General features: G+C 62.6%; 1 protein-coding gene across 7 annotated transcripts in view; it reads right to left on the reverse strand.

Moving 5' to 3' along the window:
• TP73 (tumor protein p73) overlaps window positions 1-24,226 on the reverse strand; it is a 65,873-nt gene that overhangs the window by 19,767 nt on the left and 21,880 nt on the right. For 5 of the 7 annotated variants that reach the window (XM_070604649.1, XM_008516685.2, XM_070604642.1 and 2 more), the window contains exons 2-4: window positions 23,447-23,537; window positions 22,881-23,001; window positions 91-333 (exon numbers count right to left, since the gene is read on the reverse strand). In XM_070604649.1, the coding sequence (XP_070460750.1) occupies window positions 91-333; window positions 22,881-23,001; window positions 23,447-23,505 (423 nt within the window). In that variant the 5' untranslated portion in view covers window positions 23,506-23,537. Of the gene's footprint in view, window positions 1-90; window positions 334-14,696; window positions 14,985-22,880; window positions 23,002-23,446; window positions 23,538-24,226 lie in introns of those variants that run through there. The other 2 variants (XM_070604636.1, XM_070604655.1) reach the window with 2 other exon arrangements.

The following is a 24,226-nucleotide window of genomic DNA, read 5'->3' on the forward strand; positions in this document are numbered from 1 at the left end:
GCTCCACCCACCTTCGGTGCCCGGGACCCGGCCACGCTCTCCACACCCTGTGCCCCACAGATGCCCGCTGGGAGCAGGGGTGCAACTCACCGTCCAGGTGGCCGACTTGGCCGTGCTCGACTGCTGGAAGGTGACATCAAAGTGGTGGGGGCCCGGGTAGTCGGTGTTGGAGGGGATGACCGGCGCCGGCGACATGGTGTCGAAGGTGGAGCTGGGCTGCGCGTAGGGTGAGTGGGTGGGCACGCTGGCGGCGTGCTCCGGGGTGTAGGGGCTGGCCGAGGCCGCGCGGCTGCTCATCTGGTCCATGGTGCTGCTCAGCAAATTGAACTGGGACTGGCGCGGGAAGGGGGAGGAGGGAGGGGGAGACACACAGTCAGGCTGGAGAGTGGAAGCGCCGGGCGGGAGGTGTCCTGTTACAGGAGCCTTAAAGGGCCAGCGGCTCAGTCATCCCAAATATTCCCTCGGTGCCCCCCCACCCGACAGGTCACTACTTGTGTTGGGATAAACTGACATTCACCTCGCCCTCCCCTCTCCATCAAGCTCCCTGGTGCCAGGGTTTCTGGGGCTCCACCAAGCACACCTGGAGGGAGCTGCCTGTGGGGGCGGGCAGCTCCCAGCCCCTGGACACTCTCCTGGGCTCCGACTGCATTCTGCAGGGGCAGCATCGGAGCCTGGACATCCTTGCCTCCAGTCTCCCCGTTACCACTCAAAGTGGGGAGACCCCAGCCCCAGGGAGCCAGGCAGTGGGTTCACCCTGGGCTCTGGTGCAGAGGATGCCCAGGAGGCCGTGGGGGACCAGATCTGGCCCGTAGGTCTGGCCCTCTAGGTGGTGGGGTGGGGGTGGGTGCCGAAGGTCAGTGGCTTTCAAAGGGCCCCTTCAATAGGGCTGCCGCCATCTGCATCAGAATGCTGCCCGCCTCCTCCTCCACCCCACACATTTCCCTCCTGCTGGAAGAGTTCTGTGTGGTCCACACTCTCTGCCCCTACCCCAGGCATGGGCCCTGGCAACCCGGCCCCTCCCCCAGGGCCACACACCAAAGGAATAGAAACTCTGAGCTGTCCAGTGTGGGTGTGTCCCCTGGGTCACCCTCTGTGGGGCCCTGGGACCCCGAGATGGATCAGCCCCCTCCAGGAGTTAAGGGAGGCCCCAGCGAGGGAGGGAAGGGGTGCTGGCCTCATACCTCTGACCCAGGCAGATCAGATCCCACCTGCAGGGCCCGCCAGGGAGACCCCTCCCCAGTCTGGAGGCTTCAGGTGGGAGGCAGGTTCGGGTTCAGAGGGTAACAGAATAGCTGACATTGGCCAGAAAGGCCTCTAACCGCAAATGCTTAAACGGCTCTTTCTCGGTGCCAGGACGGCTCTGAGGTTTAATTTAATCTGCTCCACAAGGGGGCTGGCCCCTGTGGCGTAGTGGTTAAGTTCGTACTGTGCTTCAGCGGCCGGGGTTGACAGGCTCGGACCCCAGACATGGACCTAGCACCGCTCGTCAAGCCATGCTGCGGCAGCGACCCACATAAAATAGAGGAAGATGGCCACAGATGTTAGCTCTGGGCCAGTCTTCCTCATACACACCCAAAAAAATCTGCTCCACAGGCCCGAGGTGCTATTATCCTCGGTCTACAGGTGAGGAAACTGAGGCACAGGGTGAGGAGTGACTTTGTCCAGGGTATTATGGTGGGTCTGGCAGACGACACAGGAGACCAACCATCCAAGGGGCAGAGGCCCTGGGAACCCCAGGTGGGATGGTGAACTGGGGGCTTCTATCTGGTGGGCAGAAGGCCCAGGTCCCCACACAGGGCAGAGGCGGGCGGCCGCGAGACCAGGGTCCCTTGCCCTGCACACTCTTCAGCGGGGCACCGCCCTCCCCGCCAACAGCCTGCCTCCTCCAGGTTGAAAAACAAAACAGCACATTCCCGGGTCTCTCCCAGGACCACGGGTGACCCCGGCTCAGCCTCTTTCGCACCCCAGTCTTGGTCTCTATCCGAGGGGTTGGGCCCCCTCCAGCTCAGCACACTGAGGGCACACATTCCTGGTGTGTCCGTGACAAGGGTCCTCAGAGCGCCCCAGCCCCCTCCCGGCCTGAGGAGGGGGATTCTCAGTAGGGACAATCCTCTGCTGAAGGCTGCCCAGCCTGGGAGAAGCTCAGCACAGGGGACGGGCCGAGAGGGAGGGAGGCGACAGGTGACAGGCGGCGGGTCCTCACCGACGCCACAGCCCTGCGCTCCTGGAGCTTTCCTCCCTGCTCCAGCCCCAGAAGTTAACTGCCACTCGCACAGATGTCAGTGGTCAGAGCCGTCCCTCCCGTGTCAGACGGGAGGGCAGGAACACACTGCAGTCCTTACAGCGCGAGCTCATTACTCTGCCACGGAGAAGAAATGAAATCCTGATACGCACGCACTACAACCTGGAGGAAACGCGAGGACGTGCTGAGTGAGAGAAGCTGATGCGAGAGCTTCCTCATCATGCGGCTCCATTTCTACAAGAGTCCCGAGAATTAGAGACACAGGGACAGACGGACACGGGTGGCCCTGGGGCCAGGGGGCTGGAGGCCAAGAGCTGAGGGATGCAGGGTTTCCTTTAAGGCAACAGAACTGTTCTAAACTTGACGGTGATGACGGGTGCATCTATCTGTGAATTTAGTGTAAAAACCGCTGAACCATATACCTAAAATAGGTGAGTTGTGTGGTATGTAAATGAGAAGTCTGTAAAGCTACATGTTTAAAGTAAAACAAGAAAGGGACACCCTCATCTCTCCTGGCCCCAGGCTGTTGTGAAGGGAGGTGGGAAGTGAAGGGAGGTGGGAAGGCACAGCCGCAGCCCCGAGAAGATAAGGAGACAGAACAAGCCATCCCTGGGCCGGGTGGGGGGCGGGGCTGGGCGGGGGACCCCCAAGCGCTTTCTCACGCCCCCTGGACCATCAGCGCTGCTCCCGAGGGTGCATGCTGTGTGAGCCCGCAGTTTCAGTCTCCCAGGCTGGGCTGCGGGCCCTACAAGGACAGGCGTCCTATGGGTTAGGGATGCGCCCCTACGCGTGGAACCGTCCGATACGGCAGCCAGTGACCACAGATGTGGAACGTGGCGAGTGCAAGCTGAGCCGTGCTGTGGGCGGCAAGGCTCCCCGATTCCAAAGACTCAGGGCCAAGAGAAGATCCTAAAATAAAATCTCATTCGCAATTTCATCGTGATTATGTACTGAAACGAGCACAGTTTGGGATAAATAAAATAAATTACTACATTACTCCCACCGGCTTCTTTTCATCTTTTTTAATGTGGCTACTAGAAAACGCAAAATTGCATATGTGGCTCAAATTCCATTCTCCTGGACGCCGCCGGACTGGACCCTCAATCAGTGTCCACCGGGCCAAGAAGGACTCGCAGCTGCGATTACCGTCTTATTATAATTAGCGCTCCCTTTGCAGGGTGTCATGGGATTCTCATTACGGAGTGGTCACCCAAGAGGTTTGCTGCACAAGGAGACCAGCAGACGAACAAATGAATGAATGAATGAATGAATGATGAAGGCAGGTGTGCCCGGCGGCAGGACAGCTCCCCCAGTATAACGGATGCCCAGGAATGTGGTCCAGACGTGAGCCTGCCCCTCCCGCCGGCAGAGGCTGAGAGCCTGGTGGGCCCTGGGGTGGGGAGGGAGACCCAGCCTGCCCACTGCCCAGAGTCCCTCTCCAGGTTGGGCCCTGAGCTGCCTGCCCGAGGGCTGCAGGGAGCTTGCCTCCATCCTGGCCTCAAAATCGAGGACAGCCCAGGCGGGGTTCCAGGTATGCCCTCCCCGCTCCATCCCCGACAGGAGGACGGCCCAGGCCAGTGGGGCAGATAGCTCCTGCCTCCCTGTTCAGGAGGCTCAGGAGGCAGCCCCGCGACAACACTGTTCAGATTTTAACTTGTCCACATTCTTTACCATCGGAGGCAGGTGCCAGGGAATTAGTCACTGAACCAAAAGGAACAGGGCCGATAGGATCTCTGGGCCCAGCAGCCATAGCAGGAGGGAACCGGGGCCTCCAGCGGGCAGGGCCTGTGTGGGCCAGGGTCCTAATGACATGCGAAGAAGCCGCTCTACGACCTGCAGCCTCTCAACACAGAGTGTCCGCCCCTGCCCTCGGAGGGAGCCAGTGAGGGGGGAGGGTCCACGCTCTCCTCTGTGGATCCTCCTCCTGCTGGCCCTCTGAGATGTCAGGCTCAGTGGCGTTTTCCACTTCAGTGCCTCTGAAGCTCCCTCTTCCCCAGGGAGCCGGACCATAGCGGCTCATGCCCAGGGGACGCTGTCTGAGTGGACGCCGTTGGGGCTGCCCCTTCTCTGGTCTCGCTTCCCCAGGAGACGGCAGAGTTTCCCTCCCGTCTGCTTCCCACACTGTGGCTCTGAGTGCAGCAGGGGACCCCGCCGATGAGGAAGTGTGGGGTCACTGTGTGGCTCCCCAGGGGCCCTCCTTCCTGACCCTGGGAAAGTCCTTTGCATTTCTTTCCTCAAACGGCTGGGGAGCTTTGCCAGCTGCCTCACCTGCGACCAAGGCAGGCTGGACCCCGGGCAGAGGCCAGGCTCATGTCAGAGGCCCAACACGGCTGCACGGAAGCCTTAGGGGGGATTCCTCCAGAACCAGCGGCCCCGGAAGCCAAGGCGAGACCCACTTGGCAGCAGGGAGGAACCTGGGCAAAACCAGGACATTTTTGGTTTGTTTTGCTTTCAATAAGAACTCCCAAGAGAGTGGGCTAATTAGGACACGCCCGGCCCGAGGCGGCCCACATGTGTCTACATGCACGTGCAGGGCTCCTGGGCCCGACCCAAGGAGGGCCCAGCGAGCCAGCGGGAGTGAGGGAGCCAGCGGGTGGCCTCGCCTCCAGCGTCCAGGTATCCGATGGGCCTGTTTCTGAGGCCCCACCCAAGGCCTGCTGGGCGGCGGCTGGAGCTCTGGAAGGGGGTTGGGGCCAGTCTGGGAGAGCGCACCCCTCTCAGATCCTCAGTGTGTCCAGCAGAGCAGGACGGTGCCCTGGGAACCTCTCCCACGAGGACCAGGCAGGCCCCTCCACGACCATCCCTGTGCATTTGCTCCGCAAACATGCATTCTGACGCTCTCTGCCCATGTGGATGCTGGGCAGGGGCGGAGGGTGTCAGACCTGCCCTCAGGGCGTGGGCAGTCTGTGCACCGTGCTCCCCGGTCCACATCTCAGTTGCCACAGGGTAGCCAGGCTTGCTTCTAGGTCAGCGCTTCTTGGACCAGAATCCCACGGTGGCCTATTTCTGCTCTGTCAGGCAAGGGCACACATGGGCTGTGTCCCTCAGGGCCACGTGCACATGCGTGCTCACACACAGGGCCCAGAACACAGACAAGGATGCTTAGACCTCAGGCTGTGGCCACCCATCTGTCTGCAGAGGGAGGAGGCTGCCGGATGGGGAGGGAGTAAGCAGAGGTCCTGTCCCTGGAAGGATGTCCTAAACTGTGTCTGGGCACCCACTCCTCTGGGAAGGTAGCCAGCCTCTGCCCAGGACTCCTGGAGTCCCAAGGCATTGAGGATTCTCCGAGGCAGGGAGAGGCCAGAGGGGGCCAGCCTGGGTGGGATCCAGTTCTAGCTCCCACCCCACCCCACCCCACCACATCCTCAGCCTTGGGGGGGCCTCCTCTCCAGTCCCTGCAGATCTGCTGTGGGCCTTCCAGGCACACATGTGCTCATGGTTAGCACCTGGCTGGGGATAGCGAGCTGGGGACAGCAGGTGGTGTGCTGGCTCAAAAATGGGAGGTTCCAGCCCCATTCCCAGACCTTGTTGCCTTTGGTCCTCCCCAGGCCCCACCCTGGGGAGGCATGCCGGGATGTGACCTTAGCAAAGAATAGGGGCTAGGGATGCAGAGGCTGCATGCGAACCAGGTTCCCAGATCCAGGGCCAGGCCCTGTGCCATACCCTCGAGGCAGCTGAGGGTCCTGCCTGCCCACTGGTCTGCCTGCCCGGGAGCCTGAACTCAGCCCTGCCCTGCGGCCCCTGCTCCACAGGCTGGGCATCCCAGCCCAAGCCTCCAGTGCCCTTTGTCAGCCAAGCTGGGTGGGGATCCCCAGAGGTGGCAGGAGATGGAGGCCCTGGCTGGCTGTCCCAGGACGGGGGGCTCTCCTGGGCATCCTACTGCCCACCCCACCACTCTCAGGAGCAGGCCTCTCTGCCCATCCAGGTCCAGGGTGGGCAGCACCCACAAGGACGTGTCCTGGGGGCAGGAGGAGATTAGGAAGGAGGGCCCTCCCCGGTCCAGGAGGGCAGAGCAGGGCATTGAAGGCAGGAGACCCAGGGGCCGAGTCCCAGCCCCACTATTGACCCAGAGCATGATTCCACCTCCTGAGGCCTCAGTTTTCTCCTCTGCAAAGTGGGGATGAAGTCAAGGCACACTTGGAGGACAGCCATAGGGATCCTCATCCACAGAAAAGCCCAACAAGACAAGGGCTGCAGATGAGGAAACTGAGGCCGGGCTGGCCACGCTGAGGAGCAGAGGGGGCACCCAGACCCTCATTCACTCACTCAGGGCATGGTCGCCCAGCACCAGGCACAGGGATGGGGTAACCAAGAGACCCTCGTGCCCCAGGGAGGTCAGTTCCCACCTGTCACGTCACACTTGTTGCCGGACTGGACCCTCAGAAACCGGGTTGAATGAAACAGATCCTGGAACTCACAAACAGACCCCGGCACTCCTGCAGGCCCACCACGCCCACTCCTGCTCTGTGCACACTTTGTGCTCAAAGGCAGCTCCAGCCCAAGGCAACCCTTCCAGGAGCCCCTGGTGGGAGTGGCCACTAAGTGCACCGACCATCATCCAGGCCAGCCAGGCCCAAGCCCGGCCAGTGACCCAGGGCCAGGCCAGCTCTCCGTGAGGGCAGGCGGCCGTCTCCCCTGCACCTGTTTCTGACCTCCCCACACCAGATCACCCACTGGTGAATTCTCCGGGAATACAGCCCTTCCCGCTCCAGGGGGTCGGTCCTTTCATTGTAAGCTGGATTTCGCCATTTTATACAAATCCTACTTTATGTGTTTATCATTTAAAATTTGCAAACCATCTCAAATGATTTTGGGGTGTAGATGGAAAATAAATTGTTTTTTAAAGTCTGTGTCTTTTATAAACCACAGGCAGGCCAGCTCGCTCCTCCTGCATTCATTTGTGTTTATGGCAGAAATGGAGGTTTCAGGCTTGTAAGGTTTATACTGTTCTTTCAAGGTCTGGTCAGGATGACATAGTCTCACACAGCACCCCTCCCAAGACCCGGAGGGCCCAGAAGGGGAGGCCTGGCTGCTGAGTTGGTCAGATCAGAGTCCTCCAGCCCTTCCCCAGACGCGGGAGGGACGATGGGGAGTGAGGACATCTCCAAAACCTTTCCGAAGAAAACCAGGGGCGCGAAAGCATCTCCCAGGAAAATCTGCCAGTGACCTTCCTAGAGGGGGAAGGTGGTGACCCATGGGGGCCCGAGGCTTCACAGTGAAAATCCCTCCTTGCCTCCTTCTCTCCTCCCTCCCTTCCTCCCTCTCTGCCCCACAAACACCTCTCCCTTCACAGCCCCAAGTAATCAGTCTTCGAGGCTCCCCTCCAAAGCCAGCCTGTACGCACCCGCCACTGGCCCAGGACAAGGCCTCTCCTGGGGAACAGCCACGCCCTGCAGCCTTTGACATGATAGGTGCCCAGGCCTTCCCCTCACTCCCCCCAGCCCCTCCCCACCCCCCAGCTAGACTCCGCCCCCAGCCTCCAGGCCTGCTCAGAGCCCACCTCCCTGGATGCCCCCTCCAGCAGCCTGGCCTGGCTGGCCCCTCCTGGCCAGGGGCTGGAGCTGAGCCCAAAAGGCACGGTGCTCAGATCTGTCCCTCCCAGGTCAGGTCGGCAAGCTTGTATTGTGGGAAACACGTCACGAGGCCCTGGGCTTGGCAGGGGAATCAGGAGACTGGGGTCCCAGCCTCAGCTTCACCACGGCCTGGCCACGTGCTCCCCTCTCTGGAAAACCGGGTGAAGAGTGTCGGCAGTGGCTTCCTCATGGGACCAGAGTGTGGGTCCGAATCGGAGAGGGGCTGACGGCAAGGGCCTCTGTGGTGACCAGCACAGGGACACTGCTGGGCCCAGACACACACCTCCCTAGATCTCTGCTGAGCTGCCTCCTTCACCCCCTGGGGTGAGGCCCAGCCCAGCACTCCCCACTGCCGGTACCCAGCGCCCCAGCCCCTGGCTTCTACCTTGTTGCTACCTTGTTCTACCTTGCTCTTCACTGGACTCCCCCCACTGGAAGAGGAGCTCTGAGGGGGCAGACACCCATCTGTGTTATCACCACTGTCGCTACTGTGTGGTCCAGGGCGGGCACTAGCCCCGGCTTTGAGGCCCTGGGGACTGATCTCAGAGGAGTCTGCCTGGAGCGTCGTGGGGAGGGCTAGCCAGGCACCCTCTCCCTGGGGTCTCTCTCTCTCTACCCCCAGGCAGGTGTCTGCTCTGACCCCCTGTGCCCTCATGCTCCCAGGAGAATACCAAGACCAGGCATTTTTTTATAGAGTCTGAAACTTCAAACTCCCTGATCTTCTCTTGCAGGCATGTCTGGGCTTGGGTGCAACCTCACCCAGAGGTGAGCGACTGACATGCACGCCGGGCTGCAGTGTGGAGCGAACCCATCCCATTCGGAGCAAGACCTCCATCCCGCTGGTATTTCCCACACTATCTCCTGGAGTCTGTGATTAAACGGATGGAAATGCCAACAAGATTCGACTTGTGTTTGGGGGGGAAAGGCTCCCTCTCCTCCTGAAAATATGCACACACACTCTCTCCTCTCACAGGGCTGGGGCAAGGCCTTGCCCAATCCTACACCAGGGCCATATGGAACTTTCCACACCTCACGCCGGAGAAACGTGCCCCCAGAAGCCCCGCTCGGCTGCCGAGGCGTGTGTCTGCAGGACCGTGAGGCCCAGAGCCGCCTCCACCTGCAGACAGTGCTGCTGGGACATGCGCGGGTGGGCAGCCTGGACCATGGAGCATCCGCGGGGCCCGTGGGGTCTCTGGGCTGCAGCCTGCCAGGCTCTGCGGAACTGCCTGTGAGCAGCCAGGTGGCCCACGGGAGGCACAGACTTTATTTAACCCACAGGAAATGGACCCAGTCCAGGCCCGACCTCCTAGGATGCCAAGAGCCTGGAATGAAGGTGGGGCGTTCTTGTACTTCTCCCCCTCCTCCCTGAGCACCGCTGGAGGCAGTGGACCCGCCTGCAGCCCAGGAGACTGGCCCAGGTGTCGGCCCTGACATCCTGTGTGCATCTATGCATCCTCTGTCTGTCTGTCCTACAGATGCTAATCAGGCCCCCCCACACACACCAGGTATCGTGGCAGGGTCGCTGCCCTCCCTAGTTGGGGAGAACAAGAACGAACAGGAGAATTTGGATTGTGACCAGTGCAACGAAGGTCACAGGGAGGGCGAGGCAGGTGTCACGGGTGTGCCACTGTGGATGGCCCTCCAAGCGACCAGCGGGGGCAGGGGGTGGGCCCAAAGACAGAGGAACAGCAGAGAGCTGGGGGGAGGGCAGTCCAGGCGGAGGGAGCCACGCACTCACTCGGGGAATCGTTGAGCCCTGGTTCACTCATTCCCTCCCCAGTTCAGGGCTCTGGTGGGGACAGCCCCTCCCACCAGCTCAGTGACCGGGACCAGCTTCCTGGCAGGTGAGGGTGGCACATTCCTTCAACACGGTCCCAGGCACTGGGAGAGGCAGGATGCAGAGGCCCACGCCCTCCCCGAGCTCATCTCCCAGCAAACAAACCAGGAAGCGAGCGAGTAGGGGGCTCGGAGCTTCAAAACAGGCAGCTGGGCAGGGGCGCCCAGGCCAGGGGGCTCCACAGGCAAAGGCAGCACTTAGCAGAGCCCCTCAGGAAGGGAACGATGCCACAGGGTCCTGGACAGGCGGGGAAGAGCAGCGGGCAGACGGCCTGCAGCTGAAGCAAGGGCCAGGGGCAAGGCGAGTGCAGGACTCTGGTCAGAGGAGCATGGCCCTCCCCACGGGAGGGGAAAGAGGCAGGTGCCCATGGAGGGTGAGCCGAGGACGGATGTCACTCAGACAGGGGTCCCTCTGGCCCGAGTCAAAGGCCGTGATGGAGAGACCTGTGGTTGTGTCAGGGCAGCATGGGGGCCTGGTACATTCGGAGGTCACACTGACAGCTCCATAAATTGGGGTGTTGGGTGCTGCAGGAAGGGGGCGTCAAGAATAGCTCCAGGGTTCGGCCTCATGGAGGAAGAGGGGATTTCCCACCAGCTGGGACGGGATGCATCCCCCACGGGGAAGGTGGGAGCTCCGCTCGGGCTGGTAAGCTGAGGTCCCACAAGACATCCACGTGGGGATGGGGAGAGGCGGCTGGCCCTCGGGGCAGGCTGGGCGGGCACTGGGACTACGGGGTAGACGCAGAACCTGGCTGAGCGGGCAGGAGCCTGAGCAGGTGCAGCGAGCCCAGTGAATGGGGTCCCCTCTATCCCTCCAACTCAGGCTCTGGTTTCTCCCTTCTGAACAGTCAGTCCCTCCCCAGGCCCCGGAGAGCCTCACGCCCTCGCAGCCCACGGTTGGGGTGCCTTGTGACGCTCCCCCATTCCTCAGCCCAGTCTCCCTTGGCCACTCTCAGTTCAGCTCTGTCCTCTCCTGCAGGGGTCCCAGTGGTCCCCGTCTCTTTTCTGTCCTCGCCGCCTCCCACCTCTCAGGCGGGATCCCCCACTGCCCCTCCCCGTCTCCTCCGCACCCTCCCCTGGCTTTCCAAGCTGCCCCCTCCTCTCCTGTGCGGTGTCTCTCCCTCTGTTCATCTCCGCCTCAGGGAGGCGGGTGTCAGGCCCCAGGCCTGCTGTCTCCTCTCCGGTTACTGTCCCTCCATGCAGCCCCCACCCAACCCTGACAGTAACCCCCATGCTGGGACTCTCCCCTGGTCATCTCCACCCACGCCCTCCTGCCCGCCTGACACCTGCCGCAGAGTGTCCAAGCGGCCGCTTGGGTCCAGCCAACATGGCCCAGACTCCCCACCCTGCCCTCCCACCTGCAAGGCTCAAATCAAAACCTCGACATTTTCTTTGATTCTTCTCCTGCCCTTACTCCGAAGGTCATCTTCAAACTCTAATCTGCCTGCGTCCCACCACCTCCCTGATGCCTCTGCTCCAGGATGCTCCTCAGGTCCATCCTGCTTCACCCGGACATCCCCTCCCGCCCCCTCCCTCCCTCGCGTGAGTGACTTCAGGAACTCCACACTCACCTGCTCTCCCTCCTTCCCCTCCCCCTCCCCTCTTCTCCTCTTCCTCTCGCTCCTCCTCTCCTCCCTGCCCACTGCTCCTTCTCACCTGCGCATGGCTGATGAGCATCTCACACACAGCACAGTTGAAGCAGAACACTTACTTTTCACTCCAAATCCCCCTTCCGCAGTTGCCCATCTGAATAAATGGCCCCTCCCTTCACCCAATCACCTAGGTCCAAACCTCAGGTCACCCCTAGCCTCACACCCAGCCCATCAGCAAATCCCATCCAGAACCGCCGTTTCCACCTCCCCTGTTCCCACCTGGCCCGAGGCGCCAGCGGCTCTCCCTGGATTATTCCGGGAGCCTCCAGTCGGCTCCCAGCCTCGGCCCTGCCCTCCTGTGGTCTGCTCTCAGCACTGCAGCAGAGGCCCGTGTGGAACCCTGTGAGATCAGGTCCCTTGCAGCTCTGTATACCCTTGTAGGTAATAGGTGCTTAGTAAATATATCTTGATGCTCTGATTGGCTTTTCCCACCTGGGGCGCTTCCTGCCCAGAGGCTGCACTGTCCGTAGGACCAGAGGGTGACCCTGAGCCACGCTGCTCTGGCACAGAGGTGACCGGGTTCGCACAGCACACACCACGCAGGCCCAGTCGCTCTGGATCCGGCTCGTGAGGACCCTGCAGCCCAGACAGGCCGGGCCCCCATCAACAGAGATGGGCGCAGGAAGAGCCAGAGATGTCTGATGCTGCCCTTGTTCATCTTTGGACTGACGAACAGTGAAATAACGGCCCAGAGGAGGCTGGGTGGGGTCACAAGCCACTCACCCGAAAGAGTGGTACAGAGGAAATCGCGAGGTTTCTGACAGGGAAAAGTTGGGGAGACCCAGGGGCCAAGCCAGATCTGAGAGGGCTTGTCATCTGAGAAGGGCCCCTTGAGCGCATCCTTGGCTCCTTCCTGTGCAGTCAGCGCCTGGTCCCCATGCGCCCTGAGCCCTGCTTTGGCGGCAGCTGAAGGACCCCAGTAAGCGGGTGGGTGTTCAGCCCTCACGGGGAAGGACAGTTGGCAAAGCAAACCCAGAGTGCAGCTAAGCCAGCAGGATCAGAGCCGCCTGGCCCCGCGAGCCCCAGCTCAGCACCGGAGGAGCAGGCATCCAGCAGGCATCGTGGGTAGCACCATCCTGCTCTCAGCTAGGAACCGGGGCTCAGCAAGGTGGTCGTGCAGGAAGCCCCGCCAGGTGCTCCGACAGCACCTGCAGCCCCACGCTTCCTTCCTGGCCAGGCGGCCCAGCGGGCACTCAGCAACAATGAAGGCGACAGACCCATAACATTTGCATATGGTGGGTCTGGAATACTCTCCTTCTGGGACAGAAACAGGACACAGACACTTTCACAAATCAGCACGACACAGCACAGCCCACCTGCTGGGGAAGAGGCTCTGCCTTCTCCCTGGGCCAGGCTGGGGGGCATTGGCGCCGCTTGACAGACACGCTGACCGAACCAACAGACAAACGAAGGGGCACGGTCATTCTTGGTCCACAGAGAAGCCTAGCGATGGCAGGGCTGGCCACTGCTGGTCCCCAGGGCCCAGGCGGCAGCAGCAGGTGGACGCCAGCGGCTCCCTGCTGCCCACAGCTCACGTGGGAGGCGATGCTCCAGGGCTCAGGGCAGCAGGTCTCTGCCCCACCCTCAACCCAGGAAAGGCGCCGCAAAGCTGCGAAGCTCAGCCGGGGCTGACTTAGACGGCGACACCCACTTCATTCAAGAAAAGGTGACACCACAGTCCCTCGAGTCCTCAGGGCTGAACGGCTGGCTGGGCAGGGACACCGGCCTCCAGGACCCGGGGCCTTCTGGCTGCGTCTTGGGTTCCACAAGTGACAACCAGACACCCCTGCAGCAGCGAGACAGCCCTCCTGGCTCACACTCCACCTGCACGGAGAGTCTGGGGGACGAGGCTGCTCCCCGCGGGACCCCGGCCTGCCGTGTGAGCCCAGTGATGTGTGTGGCGCATAAATGAATCGGTGAAGGAGTCAGAGATAGAGGGATGCGGGGGAAGGACGCCTCCTCCCCGCCCCAGCACTGGCCCACTCGGGGACAGCCACTTCCTTTCCCAGGGCTGAGTTTCAGAGAAAAAGTTCGTGGGGGGGTGGGGGTGGAGATGCCATGGAGTTTCCAGACTCGAGTGCGAGGAGCCAGCGCCTGGGTCAGGCCACGTAGACGGGTCTCCCACGTCCTTCACCCCTCCTGGCCCACATGCACACTGTCACTCTTCCCATGGCCTTGCCTGGTAACACACACCCACAGGCACCCCCAGTCATGTACCTGTCCCAATACACAATGCACACACCCACACACACACATTCTCATTCACATGCATGTCCATGCTGAAGACACCCTCACGCACATAAACACACGTGTGTGTACACACACCTAAACACACCTGTGCATGCATACTGCCGAGAGCCCGCAGGTCTCCAGAGGCTACTGTACCCCCCCGGTCTCTGTGGCTCGGCATCCACAGATCCTGTCCTCTGCCTGCAGAGCTTGGGGACACCTGGACTCTGTCCAACTGTCCATGCTGTCCCTCCGTCCACTGCTGGGTTTCCCACAGGGCACACGGTACCAATGGCCCCCACTCTATCTGCCTCCCTGGCAGCAGAAAGGGCCCTGCGTGGAGCACCTGCGCCCCACCCTCGACCTGCTCAATTAGCAGCCTGGTGCCTGCCTGGCCTTGGGGACCTGGCAAGTCTGGAAATGAGCCCAGGTCCCCAGGGCTCAGGCCACAGGGGCCAAGCACAAGCTGCAGTCCCTTCCTTTGCCTCTGCCAGGCTGGCTGCCCCTCCGTGAGGGGCAACAGGACACCTCCACCTCGAGGCCAGCCTGCTGCAAGTCCCTGACCTGGAGCTCAGACCTGCACTGAGCCGGCCCTCGGCCAGTGAAACACTCCTGTCGCTGCTACCAAGTGGGCAGATTCCCAGGTGAGGATGCTCGCGGCCTGGGAGAAGGTGGTGTCAACCTCACAGCCAGAGCCCTGGGAGCAAAGATAACCTCCGGGGTACACTGAGCTCCTGATAGCTGGGAGGAGGGCAGGGCAGCTCAAGAACCAAGCCTAGGACAGAGCCACCAGCCCAAAGCCAGGCAGCATCAGAAACCCCACATGGAGAGAGAGGCAGCCGCCCGGCCGTGACCAGACACCCCTGCCCCTCCCTGGCTGTTGGTCCTGCCCGGCCAGTGGGCGCTGGTCCTCAGAGCTTCTCCAGGACAGGCAGGTGTCTGCCTCTATGACTGGGACCTCCTCCCAGCCCCTCAGCCCCTCCTGCCTGCCTCTGTGCACCCCGAATGGCAGCACCCTAACCAGCAGCAGGGACCCCACCAGGGGGACAGACAAGAGAACGCCCCTCTGACCCCTCCACCATGATGAAAGCCCCAACCAGGCCCCCAAGAAGGACAGAGACGGGGTCCCCGAATAGATCCAAAGGGCACATGGGGCACACCTACCGTGGTGAAGGGCTGCATGGGGTCACTGCCGCACAGCATGGTGGGTGCGCGGGGGTCTGCACACGCCGGGGAGTTGGCGCGCCGCGGGGCAAGGCATGGGTCTGGGTGGCTGGGGGTCAGGGGTCAGGGAGGTGGCCACCTGGCAGGGTGGGCCCAGGCAGAGAGGCGCCGCGGCTAGGGAAGCAGGGCGCGAGGATGCTCGGGTACATGTGGGCTGTCTGCTGGCATTTGCGATCTCTCCATCTCCCTTAGTTCTGTCAACGAGCTGCATCCAACAACAAAACTGGCGGCCCGCCCCTTTATTCCTCATGACTATTCATCAAGTCCAGGGCAGGCCCCAGCTTGCCCACTGCTGTGTCGGACCACACCAAGGAGGCTGCGAGGGGAGGGCGCAGCGCGCCGGGCCACTGGCCGGCTCCATAATTAAGCCGCACCAGGCTGCTCCTGAGCCACTGCCCGCCGGAGGCCCCGGGGGCCACAGGCTTCCACCTCTGAGCATGAGGGGGCCAGTCTGGGCCCTTGAGACCTCAGTAGGCAAGGCCGGGCCCCCCTCCAAAGGGAAGAGATGGTGGCCGCAGCCCCTGCGCCCAGGGTGGAGTGAATCTCCCTCCTGCCTGGGGAAGGTAAGTGGTCCACCAGGGCCACCCCAAAGGGCTGATCGGGGAGGAGAGGCACCCCTAGATCCCACAGGGAGTCTGGTGACAGAACCAGCGGCCCGGGCGTGGCCCAAAGCAGCAGATGGAGTCAGAGAACCCAGAGCCAGCCGCTCCAGGCCCTGCTGCCACCAGCCTTGTCCCTGCCGGCGTGGAGCCCCCAGAAACAGGACGTGGCCCAGAAGGGAGACTCCTGGGGCCCCAGCCATGACAGTGCACCGACAGCCCTCGAAACCGCCGGGTCCCTGTGATGGTGGCCCGTCTAGCCCGGGCCTTTTCGAGGGCCACTGCCACCACCTTTGCAGAGGCGTCTGAATTTCCATTCTAATTTAACCATCTTTGGCACAAAGTTGCCCTTGCCAGACTTGGCAGAGGCCAGAATCGCCCATGGAGGCAGGCAGGGCATCAGTTACACACAAATAAATCCTGAGAAGGTGGACGTGCCTAAGATGCTTCCAAGCACCACCCCCCTGCCCCCCAATCAGCTGCATCCACCTCCCAACAAAGGCTTACAAGCGCCCAGGGTGCCGGGAAGGTGTCACCGAGGTCCTCGTCTTCAGCCTGCTCTTGCCACGTCTCCCACCACCTTCGGGCTCCCCGGGGAGCTGAGAGCAGCCGGGTCAGGCAGAGGGAGGCTGGGCCGCTGTCCACCACGGAGCCTGCCGCTGCTCCAGCCGCCCGCTCCTCCGGCTAATGGGAAGGGGAGTCTGGGTGGGGCCGGGCAGCCAGATGCTGCCCACCGAGGCGCTGGGTGGGGAGCCCCCAGCTCAGGCTCCAGGGACCTTGGCGGGAGCAGCCAGAGGCATGACCTGGCACACGCAGCCAACCAGGGCTGGACTCCCGTGACTCTGCATGGCGGTGGCTGTAGTTCCCAAAGCACAGGCCTCCCTCCCTCGCAATGAGATAATTGGGGAAAAGAGAGGTCTGCGGGGCACACAGCTGCTCAGGAAGGGGGCCTGCAGCGGGGCCCAGGTCGGGAGTTCTGGCCAGAGGCAGTAGCCGAGAGCCTTCCTTGCCCAAGACGCTCGCAGAAGGGAAGGCCTGGGGCAGGGAGCCCCCGCGCCCATCCCGGAGGGTCTGCTGTTCAGCGAGGTTCCTGCAGGATGTGGCTGGGCCTTGCAGCAAAGAGGGCCTGGGGTGGGGCGCCTCTTGGGATGGGCAGGAGGGCTGGACGGAGGGACACGAGAGCCAGCTGGAGAGGAGGGGGGCCTGGGTTTGAACCCCCACCCCCATAGGGCATTGTGGGAAGGTGGGCAAAGTGCCCGACGTCCTGCAGCCGGGTGTCCTGACCTGTCAAGGGAGGACCTGCTGGAAAAGAGCGCCAGCCGAAGCTCCGGGCATAGGGCCTGGCTCAGGGAGGCTGTGGAAGGCTGGGCATCTTCTTAATTGAACCAGTTTTATAAATAGCCGAAAGGGGAGGGCAAAGGGAAGAAGAATTTGAGGTGAAAGACACCAGGATGGGCAAAGGGTAACACAAAGGAGAGACCCAGGGATGGGGCCTCAATCCCAAGGTGCTTCCCAGGTACATGCCCTGCACACCCCCTCCTGTAGGCGGGGCTGCGAATGTGATGACATCACCTGTGTAGTCACAGGTTATGAACCAATTGACTTTGAGTTGATCTAAAGGGAGATTACCCAGGTGGGCTTGGCCTAATTAGGTGAGCCCTTCAAAGAGGTCAGGGAGACACCCTCCTGATGGCCTTGAGGAGCAAACTGTCAGGTTGTGGAGGGGCCACGTGGCAGGGGATGGCGGGTGGCCTCTAGGAGCTGAGAACAGTGGGCCCTCGGTGAACCGCCACCAAGAAAGAAGAAATCTCAGTTCTACATCTGCAAGGAACTGAATTCTGCCAAGGAACAGAGCCTGGAAGAGGCCCCTCAGCCTCAGATAAGACCGTGGTCCTGGCCGACACTTTGCCTGCAGCCTGGTGAGACCCTGAGCAGAGGACCCAGTGGAAACATCAGGACTCCTGAACCACAGGAACCGTGAGATAATAACCGGGAGCTGTTTCAAGTTTGCGGTGACTGGTACATAGGAACGGCTAATTCACCAGGAGAATAGGGAGTCAAGCAAAGGCCTTGGGAGGAAGGAGGCCAGGGCTCTGTGGGACCTGGGGCCAGAGATGGCCCACAGGTGGCCTTGCCCTCCCTCTGGGCTCCAGGGCTCAGGCCTGCAGGACACAAGGCTGGGCCCCAGGAGGAGCTGGCCACACGTGTGCCCCGGTCTGGAAGCTGCCCAGCGGGAGGCAGAATCAGGTAGGCCTCCTCTCGGGAGCCCCTGGGGAAGCACTGAAGGCAGAGGGTCCAGGGCAGAGGGGTCACGCCCCGCCCACACTGTGGGGCCCCCTGAAGAGGCTCGGGACACCTGGGCCTGAGAGCCTGCACTGTCCCCACCTCATGAGCCTGAGCCAGGCTGGGATGCCCAGCGTGACTGAGAGCCGGGTTCCAACTCTAAAAGTGCCAGAGCGTCCCCCACTTCCTGTGCACTTATCCAAAATCCCGGCCATCCGGGGGACAGGGACGGGGGCACGGGGGCCTCTGTCCCCAGGAACTGGGCCTTCTCCTCGCTCGGCCCTGCTGCTTCCTCCAGGTGGCCTCCCAGGCAGCCCCACGGGGCCCTGGGCACCTGTTCTAACTAACTCACGGGGATTGCGCCTCACAGACCACCTTCCGCAGGACTTGTGGTGGGAGGGACCAGGTGGGACGTTTCTTTTCTCCCACCTGCACAGGAAGGGACGATGCCCCAGAAAGGCACCCGTGATGTGCCAGCTCAGGGCCACACTCCTCACACCTGTCCCGACCATCCATAGGCAGGTGGCTCTGTCCCACCCCACGGAGGCCGTTCTGGGACCTGGTGGCTGGCTGGGGCTCCGCTCTGTCCACCCCAGAGGCCCTGCCCCCTGACGCCTGTGGAGGGAAGGGCTGGTGGGGGCTCACTCCTGGAGGTGGGCGGGCTGGGGGTCCCAGAGCTGACCATGGGACTGAGCCCACTCCCTGCTCCTGAGCTCCACTCCCACCTTCCCAGGGGCTGCAGACCCTCCTTGGAAGGAGGGAGGGTCCTTTCCCTCCCTCTGCCCACCTGTCCCCTCCTGGGGGCTGGCCCCGTTCCCTGATAATTCCTATTCTGGGGAGTGTATATACCATGCCCTCCCTTCTCCTGGCCCTGTGGAGAAATGTCTCCTCCCCAGCCGGAAAGCCTGCCCTAGGTGACCACAGGGGTCTGGAGCCCCAGGTGTCGCCAGCTTCTAACCCCAGGCGTCTGTCCCTCTGCGCAGTTCACTGTGGGCACCTGAGGAGGGGGCGGTGGGGGCGGGAGTGGATCAGCCCCACCTGCCACCCCTGCCTGCTACAGCCCTCCCACCACCCTCCCCCCTCCCCCACCCCCGTGGCCCACCTGCCCACCACAGCTGTCGTCAGAGAAAGGCGCCAGCAGAGGCGGGAAAGGGCTCAAGGAGGGAGGGGGGAGGCGCCGGCTGCCAGGACCAGCAGGAAGGTTTCAGACCCTTGCAGGACCAATGGGAGGGAGCCCCACAGACTCCGCAGGGGAGACTGGGGAGGCGTGGCGGAGGGAGGAGAGCCGGCCTGGCAACGCCTGCTGTCTCCCCTTTTCTCACATCGTCTCCCCTTTTCTCGCATCGTCAGAGCTGGGAGGGGCTCCCTCGAAAAGCCCTGCCCTCCTCTTGTCACAGGAGACACCCAGACTCAGAGAGGACACCGTGGCCCAAAGCCAGGCCCAGCGCGGGGATGGGAGATGGGCGGGAAGCATTCCTGCCTCTGAGGCATGGTCCCCCTGCCTGCCGCGACACCACGACCGCTCGTGATGGAGGGCTGCATCCTGTCCACGCTCCTCCCGGACAGCGGACAGCGGGGGCCTCCAGGGCCCGGGGAGACCTCCTGAGGCCAGTGACCGGCAGGCTTCTCTCAGCTCTCCTCTTACAGGAGGTAGGGGGCCTATTTTAGAGGTCCTGTGTGTGTGTGAGACCCCAGGGGTCTGCAGGGACCACCAGAACCCACACTACCACCCAGTGTGAGAGCTCCACCCGCAGGACCCCCAGGGTGGGCCTGGGGCGTCAGGTCCTTCCTTGACCCCCCTGTTCCAGTCCCTGAGGGAACAGCTTTCTTAAACTGGAGCCCCACAACAGTAACGGGAGCGGGGGGTGCCCAGAGCCTGGGGGTGGGGGACAGGCACCCATCAGCAGAGAAAGAGCCGGCCAGGGCGAGCACCGAGCACAGTGGGCACCTGCAGGAGAGTGCGCGATGGGGCGCACCTGTGTGCCAGCCTTGATACCCGGGCCTGCATCCTGAGTCAGGCCCACAGGGCTGGTGGATCCTGAGAACATTCGACTCCACAACTGCTTTCTTGACCGAGGCCGGACCTGGGAACCTGGAGCCCACTGCCCCCGAGCCTGAGGCTCTCCCTGAGTGACGTGGACGTGCCGGTGGCCATGGGGGTGGAGGACGAGGCACTCAGAAGCCCCCCGGCATCACCACCAAGCCGGGCCCAGGTCCCCACCCTCAGCAGTACAGCCTCCTCCAGGGGCTGCCTCCTGGCCGGAGGGGCGCCCAGCTCAGCTCTGGGAGCCTCCGTGCCTGCACCCCGGGCTCCAGGCCTCGACTCAGTGGGCAGAGGCCCTTGTGCAAGGCAGCTGGGCACTGGGGCTCTGCAGCCAGCTGCCCGAGATGTTCTCTGAGCCTCTGTCTCTGGCCCTGGGCTCTGTCCACCTGCGTGAGGGTTAGGGGTGGCCTACGGGCAAGCTCACCGCATGGTGCCCAGCCAGGGGGCCCGGTCCCCCTACCCCCCCGCCGAGACCAGCGTGGTTCCAGGGAATTCCCACCTCCGAGAACTGAGCTTTGCACTCAGGTATTTCATGCATGACTTTTACTAGGAGGCGGGTTGTTACCTGACAGATTCAGCTCTCTTGTTGTCTACAGACGTGGGAGGATCCACCCTCATTACCCCACGGCTGGTGAGAGACGTGTACCCCCATCCCCAGCCCAGACATGCTCAGCACTGGGCATCCTCCCAGTGGGAGCCCATTGCACCCTGCAGGAACCTGGGACTGGACCCTCTGCCTCCCGGCGCCCAGGACCCACTCTGGACCCTGGGTCTGTGGGGTCTCCGAGGCCCTCAGCCCTGGGGGGTGGGGGGAAGTAAGCTGGGCAGTGGCTTCCGGAACTCCAAAGACAGACCTCTTAGAGACGGTACTCAGGGATCCTCTCCCTGGAGCCTGGAGGCAGCTCCGGACCCTCCACAGAGAGTTTGTGAGAGCCTGAGACAATTAAATTTTTGGTGGTAATGTAAACGCCTGACATGAAGCTTTTGGTCATCCGGGTGTCCATTTCACAGGTATCCATCTCAACAAACATGTTGCCAGCTGGATGACACAGCTACTAGCAAAACAACCAGATAGGGAGCCAGGCCGCCCGCCCCACGAGGTTCCCCTCTAGCAAGCGCTGGGCGACCCAGATAACTGACGGCTCCAGCGACTCTGCTTTTCCCTCCGAGATTTAGTTTCCCTCTTATGTTTTAAATCCATCAATAAAGATGAACCCGAGAAACCCTAGGCCCCCTACCCCGACCCCAACAGAGCCAGAACCCCAGGTCCGTGTGTGCACTCTCTCTCTCTACCCGCGACCTCGCTGTGTGGCCCCAGGTGTGCCACGTGTCCCCAGGACCTGTGAGTAAAAACCTCGTTCCTCAAAGTTCCCCGCTGGGTGTTGCTGGGCGTCCTGCAACCACAATAAGAACCACAAGGGCTGGTCGGGCTGCAGCACGGCTCCTGCAGGTAGTCTGGGCCCCGGTGAGGCGTTCCCAGCCAACAGCATCACTGTCATAGGCTGAGACCAACTCAGGACAGTGGGGGACACTGAAGTCCAGGAGGGGGGCCTGAAAGGTGAGAGGTTGGGACTGATGGCCCCTGGGGAGCAGTTGGCAGAACAGAGAACATTCTAAAGGGAGAGGATGACACTGTCCAGCCCTGTCCCAGCACCTGCCTCAGTTTCCCCACCTGTAAAGTGGGGATATTACAGGTGCTAAATGCAGGCGGACTGTGTCCACTGTGACAGTCTCCTGAGCAGAGGCAGGAGGCCAGGGCCAGGCAGTCTGATGCCTCAGATCCAGTCTCAGGGGCTCCTCAGAGGAGCGGACATCACGGGGAGCTCACTGCCCACCAGACCCTCACCCCACTCAGGGCTGTGACTGCACAAGCAGATGCTCTCCCCTAGTCCCACATGGGCTGGCGGGTCCTGCACCAGCCCAGCATCCGAGATGGAGACCGAACGGAGGAGACGGAGACCCTCCTGCCTCCCCTCAACCCCGCTTCACCTGGCTCATTCACAGACTCGAGCCCCACGGGCCCACAATTCTCTGGATGCTCAAGGTGCCTCAGACAGGTGGGTGCTGGGTGAGGGCTCCAACTTCTGGAGGGGGTGCTGTAGGGAGGGGGCCGGGCTCAGTGCCCTCTTGGCCTCCAGAGTTGCCAGCACCATCACCCCCGGCCCCCCAGCCCCCGGCCTGGAGACGAGATGCTCTCAGCCCGGTGCAGGGGGAGGCCAGCAGCCGGCACAGCCGCTGAGCCGAGAGCCAGCAAAGCCAGTGCCCCGACGGGACCGCCATTTCCGACATGTCCCCTCACGTGCCTAGCGAAGTTCCCTCCAGGAGCCCCACCTGAGGGAGCCCTGGGCAGCAAGTCTCATAGGAGGGACCGAGCAGCCCGGGGGTCCGGCGGGGGGTGTCCCAAGGAGGTGACCGCAGGGTGGGGGCGCTGAGGACAGCAGGCATTGCTGGGTCCTCACACCCCCTTCTTGTGTCCCACCTGCCACCCGCCTCCTGGCACACCAGGACCTGGCAATAGTTGTCCAGAGAGAAAGGCCAGGACACAGCTGCCACCCAGTTACCACAGCCCTGCCTTCTTGCCAAGAGGAATGTCCAGTGTGTCAGGACCTGAGACCCCACAGGGCTGGCAGGGTGTCGGGGGCCTCAATTGCCCCTGCATGCCCCCATCCAGTCCCCTCCTTCTGGGAACAGCATCTTGATCTTCCTTTGGGGCCGTCTTCTGCATGACTCAGTCCCTGTGGTGCACAGAGCCCACTCCACTCCATTCCATCCTGACCCTGTTCCAGGGGACCCAGGCTGATCAGAGGCTCAGAGATGGGCACATGACCACATTCAGACCAATGAGGGGTCCAGCCCCACAGGGAGGGAGGTGCTGGTGGAGCCTTTACCCTTCACCACAAAAGGAGAGGGTGCCTAAGACAAAGCCACCATGGGGAAAGCAGGGCAAAAGACAGAGAGGCAGCCACTGGAACACCTAGATCCAGCCATGCCTAAAGGCCTTCCTATACCTGGATCCAGAGATGCCTGAATCCACGAGCCGATACATTTTCTACTTTGCAATTTGAAATGTCCAGACAAAACCCACAGAGGAAGCTGTACATCTGAGACCCTGTTTCTGGTTCTGTGGAGTCCCAAGACAGGACAGTCCACATTTACTGCCTCCACCCTGAGTCCTCCGCAAACGGCAGCCCCACTTACCATGACAGATGTGGTCATGCCCTGCAGGTGGAAGACATCCATGCTGGCCTCTGTGCCACCCACCACCTCACGGCTCCCCCGGCTCGACTGGGGAAGGTCAAAGTAGGTGCTGTCTGGCTCCCTGGGAAGAGGGGACAGAGCCGTCAGCCCCAGGCTGCCCTGGCCCAGAGCTCGGGGTGGGGCCATGGCTCCTGTGGGGGCCTACCTCTCCTGCCCCCAAGGAGTCCTTGGGTCCTTTGTATCCTCTGCCCCTTCCTGCTGACCCTCAGCTCCCACATCCTCCCGCCTCCCCCTCCTCCTCTGCTGGACTCTCCAGGGCTGGGTGAGCACCAGGGAGTTGTGGCCACATGTGGGCTCTGGCCCCTGGACCTGTCCTGGGCCCTGGCCCTCTGGAAGGCTGGCCAGTGGAAACAGCTCAGACTTTGGGCCCCAGGTCCCCAGGGGAAGGCCCAAGGCAGCAGCTCCCCCTGCCTACCCCTCTCGCCTACCCCTGCCCCTGAGCTGGGCAGGTGAGGTGGCCGAGGCTAGCCCAAGGCCAGCCTGGGCTGCTCAGAGGAAATACTCACAGAGAGCTCCAGAGGTGCTCGAACGTGGCCCCCTCGTCGGTGGCGGTGGACTGGGACATCTTCCCCACACCCGGCCCGGCGGCAGCTGGCTCTGCCAGGAGGAAAGGGCAACATGAGTGCTTTGGGAAGGGGTGCTCCGTGCTCCTCCAGCATCCCGGGGGGCGGGCAGGGCCGACCCCCGATGACCATGTGGGGACATCCCGGAGCACCGGCAGGCGCTCGCCCTTCATGCGCCCCCTCATTTCATCCTGCCGGTTCCCAGGCGGGAAACTGAGGCCCTGGTGGGTGGGCAGGAGCAGGCCTTGCAGACGGCAAGCCTGGCTTCTGATCCAGGCTCGGGGGCAGTGACCAGGCCGTCCCACCGTGGAGGGAGGGCCAGGGAGACCACTGCCCCACGCAGGCGGAGGTGACGTCTCCCCTGGGCCCGCCTCCGCGTCCTTGGCGCAAGGCTGTGGGAATCAGCTTGGCCACCGCCTGGCAGTGCCCAAGCGGGCAGGCCTGGACCTGCCCACGGCTGTCGGGGAGGGAGGGCGCGCCCGCAATCTGTCGCTTTGTCTCTCCCCAGGCAGGCCGGCACTGACAGAAGCCTGTGACACTCTCCCGGGGCCGCCACGTGCCATGCTGCCCATCCCTGGAGCAGTGGCTCGAGCAGGGAGGGCCACCGCAGGAGCTGGGCAGGGTATGGGCGAAGGGAGGCCCAAGGGCAAAGGTGGGGCCAAGCGAGGATGGCCTGAGACAAGCAGCTTAGAAAGCACTCACCACAAACCAATTCTCTTGCAG

Source organism: Equus przewalskii, chromosome 2 (assembly GCF_037783145.1).
Source record: "Equus przewalskii isolate Varuska chromosome 2, EquPr2, whole genome shotgun sequence".
NCBI lineage: Eukaryota > Metazoa > Chordata > Mammalia > Perissodactyla > Equidae > Equus > Equus przewalskii.